General features: G+C 40.6%; 1 protein-coding gene across 1 annotated transcript in view; it reads right to left on the bottom strand.

The window, feature by feature from the left end:
- PHEX (phosphate regulating endopeptidase homolog X-linked) overlaps positions 1–13,487 on the bottom strand; it is a 361,355-nt gene that overhangs the window by 272,174 nt on the left and 75,694 nt on the right. The window contains exons 4-5 of the mRNA XM_007958328.1: positions 10,871–10,957; positions 9,598–9,824 (exon numbers count right to left, since the gene is read on the bottom strand). Of these exons, the coding sequence (XP_007956519.1) occupies positions 9,598–9,824; positions 10,871–10,957 (314 nt within the window). The remainder of the gene's footprint in view (positions 1–9,597; positions 9,825–10,870; positions 10,958–13,487) is intronic.

Below are 13,487 nucleotides of genomic sequence, written 5' to 3'. Positions count from 1 at the left end.
TCACCCAGCCCCTAGAGCCTGGCACTTTGAACTTGGACTTAAAGCCTCCAAATTGTAAGAATAAACTCCTGTTTGTTTAAACCATCCCATTTGTGGTATATTCTTATCAGAGTGGCACTAGGTAATCAGAACACTGGACTTCATCAATGTTAAGAACTTTCAGTCTAGGAAAGATGTTCACTGTTCAGAGGATGAAAAGACAAGCAACAGATTGGGAGAAAATGTTTGAAAATCACACATATGACAAAGGACTTTATTCAGAATATATAAGGAACTCTCAAAATGCAACAAGAAGAAATCAAGAAACTCAGTTTAAAAGTGAGCAAAAGATATGAACAGATACTTCACCAGAGAAGATATGCAGATGGAAAATAAGCAAAGAAAAGATGCTAAACATCATTAGTCACTCTCTCATTGCCGTCGAGGGAGATCCTACTCACAGCGACCCCTCCTCGGGTTTCTGAGGCAGTATCACTACGGAAGTAGATTGCCCAACCTTCCTTCCAAGGAGTGGCTGATGGGTTTGAACCACCAGCCTTCTGGTTAGCAGTCAAATGCCTTAGGCACTACACTACCAGAGCTCAACTCATTAGTCACTCAAAAACCAAACCAAACTCACTGCAATCGAGTCAATTTCTACTCATAGCAACCCCTCCTTGGGTTCTATCACTATGGAAATACATTGCCCAACCTTCCTTCTGAGGAGCAGCTGGTGGGTTTTAACCACCAGCCTTCTAGTTAGCAGTCAAATGCCTTAGGCACTAGTCACTAGGGGGATGAAAATTAAACCCATGATAAGACAACATTACACTTCCATTAGAATGGCTAAAAAGAAACAACAAAGGAAAAAAGAAAATAATGGCAATTGCAGGCAAGATGTGGAAAATTGTATCATTCATATGTTGCTGGTAGGAATAATGCAATGCTGTATAGCCACTTTGGAAAATAGTTGGGCAGTTGCTTATAAAGTTAAATGTATATATGACCCAGTAACCCCACTCAGAGGCATTTACTCAAGACAAATGAAATTTATGCTAACATGAAAACCTGTAAGGCAATTTTATCCATCACCAAAAACTGGAAACAATTAAAATATCCTTCAACTGACAAATGAATAAACAAACTAGGGTACACAATGGAGTACTACTCACCAATAAAAAGCTATGAACTACTGTCCACAATGAATAAGGAAGAATGAGTTGATGCTTTTGAGTTGTGATGTTGGAGAACAATGCTAAGAGTACCATGAACTATTAAAAGGACTAACAAACCTGTCATGGAAGAAGTGCAGCCAGAATGCTCCTTGGAGGTGAGAATGGCCAGACTTCATCTCACCTACTTTGGTCATGTTGTCAGAAGAGACCATTCCCTGGAGAAGGATATCATGCTTGGTAAGGTGGAGGGTCAACAAAAAAGGGGAAGGCCCTCAACATGATGAACTGTCACAGTGGCTGCAATGATGGCCTCAGGTATAGCAGGGATCATGAAGCTGGCACATGATCAGGCAGTGTTTTGTTCTGCTGTGCATGGGGTCACTATGAGTCAGAGATGTCTTGACAGAACCTAACAACACAACACGACAACTGATCCACACAACAATAAGGGTGAATTTTTATTACATTCTGAAAAAGGCAAAGCTATAAGGATAAAGGAGACATCAGGTTGCCAAGGGTTGGGATGGGGAGAGTGATTGACTACAAAGTAGCATCACAAGATAAGGTAATAGGACTGTTCTCTCTTGATCGTGGTGGTGATTGAATAGTTCAAACCAGTTCAGCTGTCTCTTGAACTGTACTATCTATATGCATTTGTCAAAACTGACATACATGCACACCACAAAACGTGGATTTAACTGTATGTAAATGAAAAATAACTTTTAACTTCTAGCAACTTCTCTAAATCTGACTTAGTCTTTCTTGAACGTCAGCAATTTGTCCAAACACTGAATGAAACAGATTTCAACAACATATTTTCTCATCTGAATCTATCCTTCACATATCAAAACGTTAGTTAAGCCAAATTAAAGCACACAAACTCATCTGAATAACAAAACAATAAATTAATAGCATTTGAATGAAAAACTGAATCCTACATACCTATATCATTAGTTTACATCACTTTAAATTGTTTTGAACCATGTCCTCTGGTTTCTTCTTCATCTTATTATAATCTCAAATATTTTATTATTTTTTAATACAGGAACTCTGTATAGAATCAGTTTTTCATAAAAATCACTTTCGTATGCAAGAGATTCTACAAAGACTAAAGAGTTAGTGATGTTATAAAAAATTCAAAGAAAAATATTGATTTTGTTTGAAAGGAAAAAAGATGTTTTCAAAACATCTGTCTTGTCTGTGTGTATTGCTAAAAATCCTCAAATTATTTTGTTTGACCTTCACTAATTGGCTTGAAACAATCAAATCACAAGCCAACCTGGCTTCAGACTACTACAATTCCCAATCTACCAAAATTTCTTCCAAAAAATCAGCAAACCAGGATCATGAAACACAATATTATGATTAAGATGCTTTGGCTTCCAATTAATCTTTGAGCAAGTGGAGACTCTATTGAGTTTCAGTCTCACAGGAAAGGAAATTGTGTAGAAAAAAAAAAGAAAGCCAAGGCTTTCCTCTCATGAAGTGGAATCCACTATTCATAAAAGGTTAGATAATCCAAGTGAGGTTTCTAGACTTTTTCAGACTTTCAGATAGAAACATTTAAAATAGAACAATGGATTGAATAAGGTCAGTCAACTAAATCCCAATGGAAACCTACAAACTCCGAGGCAAAGGCCTTTCTCAAGAAAACACCATTAGGATGCTATGTCATTTGAGGTCTTCTAATCCTTGTATTTACAACCAATCTGAATGTTGCAAGTATGAAAAAAAAAGTTTGTTTTTATCAACTCTAATGCACTGATATGAAACTGTGAATTTTTCCCTCCAATTATAGTTTATACCCATATTACAATAAAGCTCTGGTTAGGAAACAAAATAACAAAAATAAACACCTGGCAAATTGTGATGTAGGAAAGACAAATCAGGAAAAATTCTTTCCAATAGAGTCTCTCCTTGTCATCCTTATGAATTTAGCTGGGGAGGCAAACAAATGCAGATCACTGAATGATAGTGACTTTAATTCATTGTTTTCAGTAAACAGTAACATGTTCTAAGACAATCCTTGCCTTCCAAACACTCTTTCAGGAATCCTGTAAATTAAAATCTCATTTATCCCCTGAATCCTAATTCTGGCTCTCTCCTTACATACATAAAATAAACCCAAACACATGTAGCAAGATAGTACTTTGAGAGATTAACTTTTGTTGTTTTTGTATTTTTGTATTTCTTCCCTCCCATTTAAGCCTCAAGCAAATTTTGTGCCATCTTGCCACAGGGGGAGCTGCCCATTTTGGGTATGAGGATGCATCTATACAGAAGGGATCCTTTTTTCTTCACCCAAAGGCATCATCTGTTCACCAAAAAGTTTGCCCACAGTGCTATGCCTGCCCAGAAGGAACCCTTCTCATTCCCATGAGCTTGTGGAATTAGAAAGACTAAGACCATTGAGGAAAATAGAATTTGACAGAAATGGAAGTCTAAGACACTGAGGAAAGAGTTTGAAGTGAGAGGGATTTTTCCCAGAGCAAACAGATGATCTCCTAGGAAGCAAACGCATCAGTGGTTCTCATGAACAGTGGCACCAGTGTGCCTAGAATGCAAGAAGACCTAAGAGGGAATGGGAGGCCCGGGTCCCAGCCTTGGAGAAACACACTTGAAGTAGCCACTTAGCCTGGGCCAGTGAGTGTCTTCTCAGATACCTGGTAACAGATGACTGGAGGGTCTCCTGGTGGCCAAGGAGAGGGCTGCGAAACTAGGCGACCAGGAGGTGGCAGACATGCCAAGACTGAGGTTCAATTTTCCACAAAAATGGTGGAGTGGGCATCAGAGGTTAGACTGACTAAAACCAAACACAAACCAAGTCCATTGCCATCAACTTAATTGCAACTCAAAGCAATCCTACAGGATACCATAGACATGCCCCAGAGGTGTCCCAAGGCTGTAATCTTTATGGAAGCAGTCTGCCACATCTTTCTCCACCAGAGTGGCTGGAACATTCCAACTGCCAACCTTTTCATCAGCTGCTGGGTTGTTAACCACTGAGTCACATGGACTCCAAACAGACTGACGTAAGAAAATACATACTTCTTACACATGTGAATTTGGGATCAGAGGGGCATGTTGGGTACACAAATTGCCTAGTCATGCTTTAAGAAAATGGAAACTTTTGTCATGAGCTGTACCAGTCTCCATCCTGTGCATTTTCACAAAATTCATCTCATTTAAACTTCACAGCAAGAAGGAAAAGTAAATTATAATTCACCCTTCTTTACCAAAACCAAAAACTCCCTGCCTTGGAGTCAATTCTGACTCATAGCAACCCTATAGGATAGAGTACAACTGCCCATGTTCACAAGGCTGAGAATCTTTACGGACATAGACTACCACATCTTTCTTCCATGGAGCTTCTGGTGGATTTAAATTATCAGTATTTTTGTTATCCGATGAGTGCTTTAACCACTGCACCAACAGGGCTCCCACCCTTCTTGACACAATGTGTCTTTACACAAATTTGTCTTGGTGACACATTTACAAGTTCAAGCATGTACCTAAATTTAGTAGCATAATCTTATTCTCAATCGGCATAAAAGTTGATGAATCTGGCAACAAAAGTTAGTAGATTGGTGAGTGTTAATGTTGGGAATTTGTGTGTCATGTATTACTTTAAAAATGGTTAAAAATACTTTCTGGTGGTAGAGTCTGGAGAATGGAGAAACCAAGACTTAGAGAAGTGAGGCAATTTACACAAAGACAATGTCATGATTTGAATTGTGTCCCCACAAAAGCTGTGTCAACATGGCTGGCCCATGATTCTCAGTGGTTCAGAAATTGTGGAATGATGGAATGTGGCAGATATGTAATGATACCCTATGTTGTGATCTGATGGGATAAACCAAACAGGTGTAAAGGGATTAAGATTAAGGGTGGGTTGCAACAACCTTAAGTGCTGATCTGATGTAAGGGGACCTTCCCTGGGGTGTGGCCTGTAACACCTTTTACCTTACAAGACATAAAAGGTGAGAGAAGGGAGCAGAGAAGTGGTACCTACTACCACCAAGAAAGAGGAGCCAGGAGCGGAGTGCATCCTTTGGACCCAGGGTCCCTGCACCAGGATCCTCCCAGGACCAAGACACACAGAGAGAGAAAGGCTTCCCCTAGGGCTGACACTGTGAACTCAGACTTCCAGCCTCCTAAACTGTAAGAGAACAAAATTCTGTTTCTTAAAGCCATCCACTTGTGGTATTTCTGTTACAGCAGCACTAGAGAACTAAGACAGATCTTTGGCAAGGAAATCACAAAGCAAAACCGTGAACCTCAATTTCTTTAACACCAAAACCAATTCTTTCCACTACAGCAGTTCTTCTCAAACTATGGTCCACACAATCTCCAAACATGCTCCAGGAGCTCCAAACATTCTATTTAGATTTTGTTTTCATATTTTTATCTTTTAAAAAATGTACATGACTTGTCTGATAGAACCTGGTGGAACCACTGAGACTATGGTCCCTAGCTGCCCTTCAGGTCTAGAATTCAGCCCACACCTGTGGCTTCCAGACAAACAAAAGACAGGCATATGACTTGAACATGTACCTGAGGTAAATACATTCCTTGGAGAGAACAATCATGGGAGAAAGAAGGGCTGTTTATGCACCGGGAGACAGCTCAGGGGGCAGGAGTGCATGAAGGGATGGACAAAAGGAAGATGTAACTGTCGGGAGGAGGTGGGAAGGGAGCTACTGCATTCTGGTAAACTGCAGTCACTGTCATGAGACAATGTGTGTGTGAACTGCTTTATGGAAAGTGAATTTGCTCTGTAGATTTTCATCGAAATCACAATTAAAAAAAAAAAAGTATACATGAAGGCAATTTGTTGATAGAAAACAGTAAACTGAGGAGTCCTATTCACAGATAGTGACCAGGTGACCCCCTCTTCCTGTAGGGGCTTTCAGAGGGGATGGGGGTGACATCCTCAATCTGCATGATGATTGCTAAATGCTCAAGGGCTCTGAGGGCAGAATGGGTCCCAGGCTCAGGATTCTAGGTCCAATATCCTCCTGTGGTATGCAGTTTGATGTGTAGGGCAGTGATGCCAAGCTCCTTGCACATTGGGGGCCACATACTGGTCATCGGCCATAAACAACATGGCAGTACATGGTGAGGATTCATCTTAGTCAACTTGTACCTTCATCCTACGAGTCCCATGGCACACATGAGTTCCTTGCCAGAGAGATGAGTGACATGCAGAAGTGTCACTGAAGGATGCAAAAAATGTGGTAGATACCAAACACATTCTTTCCTTCAGCCCCCTGAGGTCCAAGGCTCTTCCTTCTGTTCCTTCCTCTCTCAAGGTGCTATTTCTGCACATCATCTCCAGACTCCACCACCAGAAAGTATTTTTAACCATTTTTAAACTAATACAACACACAAATTCCCAGCATTAACAATCACCAATCTACTAACATTTGTTGCCAGGTTCATCAACTTTTATGCTGATCTCAGAATAAGATTCCGCTACTAAATCTAGGTACATGCTTGAACTTGTAAATGTGTCACGATTAGGACAACCCTGCTTCTATCTTGTTTGGGGGAAGGCAGTTAATTTGGGTGTGTGGATATTCACTCATGGAAGATGGTACAAACAGGGACATAACAAAAGGAAACGGATACTGTGCTCAAATGCCAAGCAATGCTCAAGCATATGGGTTGGGAACAAGATGCCATGTTGACAAAGAAGAGCAATAATAATAGCATGAGTGTCTCCTTGCATCGGGAGCTCTGGTGGCATAGTGCCTAAGTCATTTGACTGGTAACCAGAAGTTTGGTGGTTCAAACCCAGCAGCCACTCCCCGGAAGGAAGGTTGGGCAATCTACTTCTGGAATGATACTGCCTCAGAAACCCAAAGAGGGGTCGCTATGAGTTGGATCCAACTCAACGGCAGTGCACTGCGTTGCTTGTTGCTCCTTACATCTGAAAAGTATCCTACTATTGATTAGTTTTTCTAGGATCTGTTTAATTGAATACTATATTAAGTTTGCAAGGCAAGCCATTGAAAATTGGTTGCCCTGCTCCTCTTATTCCCCATGTTTTCTGTAAACTAATATTAAAACTCGAGGCTTACTTACGTTCAAGTGTTTTGCTTTGGGTTTTCTGGCAAGAGTACCTCACTGGTGATGGCATAGAGTTTCTACCACCTGGTATCAGGAGGCACACACTATCTGGTTGTCCTACTTTTCACAATGCTACCACTGAAAGTTGGGTTCAGATAATGTCAGCCAGATGTCTCTATCATGAACTTCCCCATCAACCACTCATGTAATGGGTTTAGCAGCTATTGTTGATAGTTGCTAGTCTGTCTATTCTAATAGGGATTGAAATATGTTAATTTTACAATTCCATCATTTCTCCTGCATTTCATAGCTACAATTGGCCTATAAAGAGGGACTTTCCCTCATCAGCTCTTAGGTTAACGTGAAATCAGTCAAGTTCAGCATGTGGGAAAATCTATAGGAAAAATAATCTAGTTTCTTCAACATATAAATGTGGTTTTGTAAAAAAAAGAAGATAGCAAACTGTTAGAGATTAAAATAGACTGAGACATATCAACCAAATGCAACATGTGATTCTTCTTTGGAGCCTGAATCAAACAGCAACTATTTTAATACCATAAGGACATGTTTAAGACAAATAGAGAAAATTTCAAACTAACTGGGTATTAGACGTTGTGGAATTGGAGTTACTTTTTTTGGTCGTGATAAATACTGAAGTATTTACCAGTGCAACAGATTTGCTTTTTAAAATGCTCTGGCTCCACCCCTCAACAAAGGAGGGGGTCGGATGAAACAAGAACAGCAGAAAGTTGATGGTTGTTGCAGCTGGGTTGATGGGTACATACGAGTTTATTTGTACTTACTATTTTTTGACTTTTGTGTTACTATTTTCCATTAATAAATTCTTTACGAAATAAATTCAATTCTCAGACTAGGTACAGAAATTGGTGAAAAATGAAATGGCTACCATTTTCAATGACTTCTTTGCATGTGAATCAAGACCTGCTATCACTCAATAGAGTGTATAAACTTAAGTTCAAAAGATAGTCTCCAGCTTACTTCAAAACACCACTTAAGGGTATCATAACATTTCTATAATTGAGAATGAGAGAGTCTAATAGCTTAGTTAAAAAAGAAAAGAAGAAGAAGAATCTATCCATGTGAAACAAAGGTCAATGGGATCATCACCATCATTGTTTCTTTACATAGCAGGTCTTATCCTGCTGGCATCAGAATATCTCACTATCATATTACTGTTTCATCCTCCAACATGGAAACTGTTTCTGGAACTGAGAATTTCCTCCTTGAGTACACAGGAATTCTCTCAATGACTGAACATCTTTATTGAGATATCCACAATCTAAACCAAGGGTCAGCAAATAACATCCCACAGGCCAACTGACTACAGCCACCCTCATTTATGTACGTATTGTCTACAGGCAGAGTTGAAAAGTTGCCACAGAGACATTATGACCTGCAAACCTAAAAGAGCTAATCCTGTATTGAAAATGTTTGCTGACCTCTAGTCTAAATCAGAAGATAAACTTCAGGGTTTAGAATTTGGAGACTGACTTATATTGGGTTAGGGTAATATGTTCCAAAGGTCTCATACTTTCATGATTTGAATATCAATATATCATTAATACTTTCTAGTTTGACAGAGGACAGAAAAATCAGTGGTACAATAAAAATTTCATTAGTCAAGTAACTGTGGAAGAAGAAAAACAGCAGGATCAAAATATGAAATCATTTGAGAAATGTTATTTGACTTCTTGCAAAGCTCCTTCCTCAATGAATCTTTCATTGGTGAGAGTTTTCTCAGTCTCCTAACTGTAACAACATAACCTACCTCAGGGTCCATCCACATGGCTCACTCCCTTATGGAAGAGATAGTTGAGTTCCTCCCAATTGAAAGGGCAAGGAAGCACTTACAACAGGACAAGTTACTGTTAAAGTCAGTTTGCTGTACCTTTTGAAGGTAAATAGAAGAGAGACTCAGACTGAACTTGCCAATAAAAATTTAGGAGCATATTAAAGATGTCAGGGAAAGGGGAACAAGGAATCAGGGTATGTTTATTTTCTCAGAAGAATGAGGAGGCAAGGGGAACAGCAGAGTTCAGAAAGTCTTTGATAACCAAAGGAAACCATGGCCATCTTCCTACTGGATTTGAGGGACCCTCCACGTGCTTAGAGTAGATGTTTGAGTGTGAGAGTACAGATCAGTTGAAACTCACTTACCCACTTCCTGGAAGGCTGACAAAATTTTTCTGTTGATTTACATTCTGAGGGGCAAGGAAAAAATAATTCTAGATCTTACTATTTCACAGAATTTTTACCACATCTCACTAATGAAATCTCTGTCCATAGGAAAGCACCCAAAAGAGACGAACCTTGGACTGAATTAACAGGATGAACAAAGTCTCCACTCTACCTTCAAGATGTGTTCATTGGACGCCTTGTCATCAGGGGACACATACAAACGTATGAACACAGAATTGCTGTATTGACCACGAAAAGTTGCAAGTGTCTGCAAAAGGCTGAACTTCCTCTCTGACCAAACCCCTTCAGGACCGATATTCGATTCCAGCACAGGCCAGCGGAAAGGCGAGTGCCGCAGGATATGCAGCAACGGCTTGGCATCTGCTTTTTCAATTGCTTCTGAAAGGGAGCAGACGTGAGGGAGGAATTAGAATTGAAAACTGGATTACCAAACCAGAACTGCAAGTGCATCTTCTCGAGAGGAAATTCCCAGAAGGCCCCAACTGAAATTTTCAGTCCTGGGTCTTGGAATAGCCGTTAGGTAGGAAGAGGGTGGGAGAAGTGAAGTGGAATGAGCATGACCATAGAGACAGAACACCCTACAACTCACAATTCAACGTGACTGTCTAAAACTCATGTTCTTACCAAGCCAGCAGCCTAGGGAACCTGATGGACAGTCCCCGCAAATGAACCATGGGCTCACTAAAGGCAATGAATGATATTAGGCTGATAATACTCTCTGCAGGAGTAAAAACAGCCCTAACTGAAGGAAATGGCTCAACAAAGCCAATCATTCCCCAGTGTATGTGAATTAATGCTTCGGGCTCTTTTATCCTCCACTGCCCTTCTCGAGCTCACCAAGTGATACCCCAAATCCTAAACCAGAGACACTGGCTTTTCCCTGCATGGCCTTCAGAAAGCAGACCAGACAGAATAGCTATTCTAAGGGCAGTGTCTCTTCTAACTCCCATTAGACCCAAGATATGTAGAGATAGGCCCAAGGCACCCTCCAGTGATGTCCGTTAGGCTGACCTGCCTGGGAATCGGCATGTCCCAATGCCCTAGTGGGTCCTATGGAAGAGATCAGCATTCCCTAGTGTCCTCTACCCCAGCACCTTCTCACATCAAACCTAGCCTCTGCATTCTGGTTTCTGTACCACGTACGATGGAGTTTCCCCTCTGACTACCCAAGTTTCTCACAGAGTAACTGCTCTGCAAAGAATCCAAACTACAGAAATAAAAGTATTTTCTCCATCAAGTTAGCCACGGAACATTAACTAAGACAGAGCTCGTCCAAATCCACTCTTTGAGAATCACTTCTTTCCTTAAACACCTTTCAACAGGAACAGAATTCTTAGTAGTTTTCTTTTTCCTTAAATAGTATCTTTCAACATTAATATGACTCTGAAGAATAAGCGAGGTAAATACTTTATTTTATTACTCACTCTCATTCATGCAGGATGAATAAAGCATTTTGGCTTTCTGTACAGCTTCAGTGTCCCGCCTTCGCCTGACTGATTTCTCCAAAAGTGCTGTGAAGATTAAAAGAGGACTCATTAGAATCTACCCACATGTGATGCTGAATTGGAGGGCATCTGACAATCCCCGTGCAGGCCTCCAGAAAATGCAATGTAAAGACAGACAACAATGACAAAGACAGATCTATAAAAGACATGCACACAGCTGAACCTATTCCAAGTTGCTTGGAGTTCAAATAAAAACAATTTCACATTTTCTTATCCAGGGCTCTCTTAATTGAAAAGAAATCAAAAGTTCAATTTCCAACGGAGACAAGACCTTCTCTGGGGGGGTTAATTTCTTCTGCCACCTACACAAAAGGAAACAGAATTCATTTATTCGAGAGCCAAAAATAACCGAATTCTACCCCTTGTTTCTGCACTGAGCAATGTTCTCAACCAAGCCAATCTCATGAGGGTTGGGTTTCTTAAGAATTCTTCACAGCCCAGCCTCACACAAGGAGGTCACCTGGAAGAAATTTCCCTTAAAAGTCTTATCCAGTGTTGCATAAACATACTGTGGCATGGAAGAAGTTGTTCAGACAGGAGATGGAGAGGCAAGATTGGGAAGCCTACCCAAATTGCCTGAACACTTGAGAAGTCCCAGTTGTTTAAATGAGGCTATGTGTGCATAACGCTTGCTGAGATGGGCAGAGGCCCATTTTGCAAATGAATTTCGATTTACAAAATTATGAATGCTATGGCTTGAAGGTGGAAAATGATTGTTGGACACTATTTCACTAAATAAGCCACCAGTCAATGAAGACAGCCCCTTCCAATAGAGAACATCTGAAAGCATTTTAGAGTTATCACTTAACCCAAGCTGAAGCCAAAAGGACTAAAACTTCTGGTGACCTGGCACTACCAGCATCTATGTCAAACTGCTGTTGTCAAGGCATTTGGGGTTTATTTTTGAAACAGCCTAGCAGCCTCTCCAAATTATGGTACAACAGATGTTCCTACAGTATCCTGTATCTACAAGACACAAAATACAGCGCTGATCAAATTAATGAATGATCATACTCCCTGAAGAGGAATTTACTTCTAAACTAGAAGGTCGATGTTTTCTGAAACTGCAACCCCGAGCTCCTGTCCATTGTTCCATAAACACCTGTATGTATCGCAAGTCCATATAACTAGATAGACACAAGTGAAATAAATTAAGTTGGGTTGGATGTGGGTCGTTTTCAATTATTTCAACTTCTTTGGTGTTTCTTGTGATTATCATGGCAGCAGAGTGGGAAAAGTAGCCCTGAGGATAAGGAAAGGAAATTGCTTTTTTCAATAAACAGAAAGCTCTAAAATCATCCCCACATAAATTTCCATTCAAATCAGGCCATGTGCCTTTCCACAGTCATTACATTGTTAGGAGACACATCTGAAAGTAAATAATCCAAATTTCATTTAGGGGTATGATATTGTTCCAACGCTCGAAATACTTCACAGGCTGCAAAAATGAACACCCTGAGGACCAAAAACAAGACACAGGAGCAAAATGAACTAAGCGTAGTAAATACTTACCTGTGTGTGCACCCAAGGTAGGCTGTGTATCACAAGAGGGGAGAGAAAAAGGACGTGAACATGCTTAGTAAGGCAATCATAAAAACCCTAACCACAAAAAAACATCAAATTTGAATGTGTCAAGGTTCTGGTGTCTGGATCCGGACTTAGCCTTTAAGCAGATTAAGCAGGCATACAGGCTCAGCTTGGAGGGGTTCGGTTTCTTGCTAAACCCTTTCCCTTCTCTTCTCCTTTCCCCCTCCCCATGCCGGCAGGACAGCACTGATACACAGACAGTGAGGTGGCAATCAGTGGGTAGCATCCAAGGGATGTATTTCTGCAGGTGAAACAGGGCTAAGAGGAATAAAATCCACGCTGGAGTGTCATTAATGAGCTCAAAAAAAAGCATGCCTATCAAAGGCAATTACTCAGGTTATTAAAATGAGAAGGGCTCAGGGTCACCCAAACAGGGGCCCTCCCATCAGGACACCTGTGAGGTTTCTAGGTGATGTCTCAATCTGCTCCCCCACCCAGTAATTCTTTCCACTGTAACAATAGAAAATTCCACTTCATAGAAACTTCTACTATGACAAACCTCAGACTTTAAATATGGTTTGAAAAGTACTTCCAACCATCCGATGTGAACATTACATATACTCTAAAGGGAATTTCCTTATACTCATGCTCAATAAAATAAAATTAGTTTCAAAATCATAAGGCAACCCAAAAGACAGGTGATGGGGGCAGGCCTTCGAATCACTGAGACACAGGTTCCAGACACACTGGCTGCTACTTTCAAGACTGAATGAGTTATTTAACCTCTCTCAGCCTGTTTCTTCATCTGAAAAACTCAAATACTACTACTACTTTAACAATCTCTCTCAGAAAGATCAGCACAAGGCAGGTCCCCATGAGGCGGGGGTTAAAGATATCCCAAATGTCCAAACTACCATGCCACTCCATCATTTCAGACATGAACTCCTCCCCTGGTAGCATAGTGCCTAAGGCACTTGACGGCTAACCAGAAGGCTGGCGGTTCAAACCC

The sequence above is a fragment of the Orycteropus afer genome, unplaced genomic scaffold (assembly GCF_000298275.1).
Source record: "Orycteropus afer afer isolate SDZICR_OR568_19922 unplaced genomic scaffold, OryAfe1.0 scaffold00924, whole genome shotgun sequence".
Lineage (NCBI taxonomy): Eukaryota > Metazoa > Chordata > Mammalia > Tubulidentata > Orycteropodidae > Orycteropus > Orycteropus afer.
The sequence above is the reverse complement of the archived record's forward strand: the minus strand, read 5'-3'. Positions and strand labels throughout refer to the sequence as shown.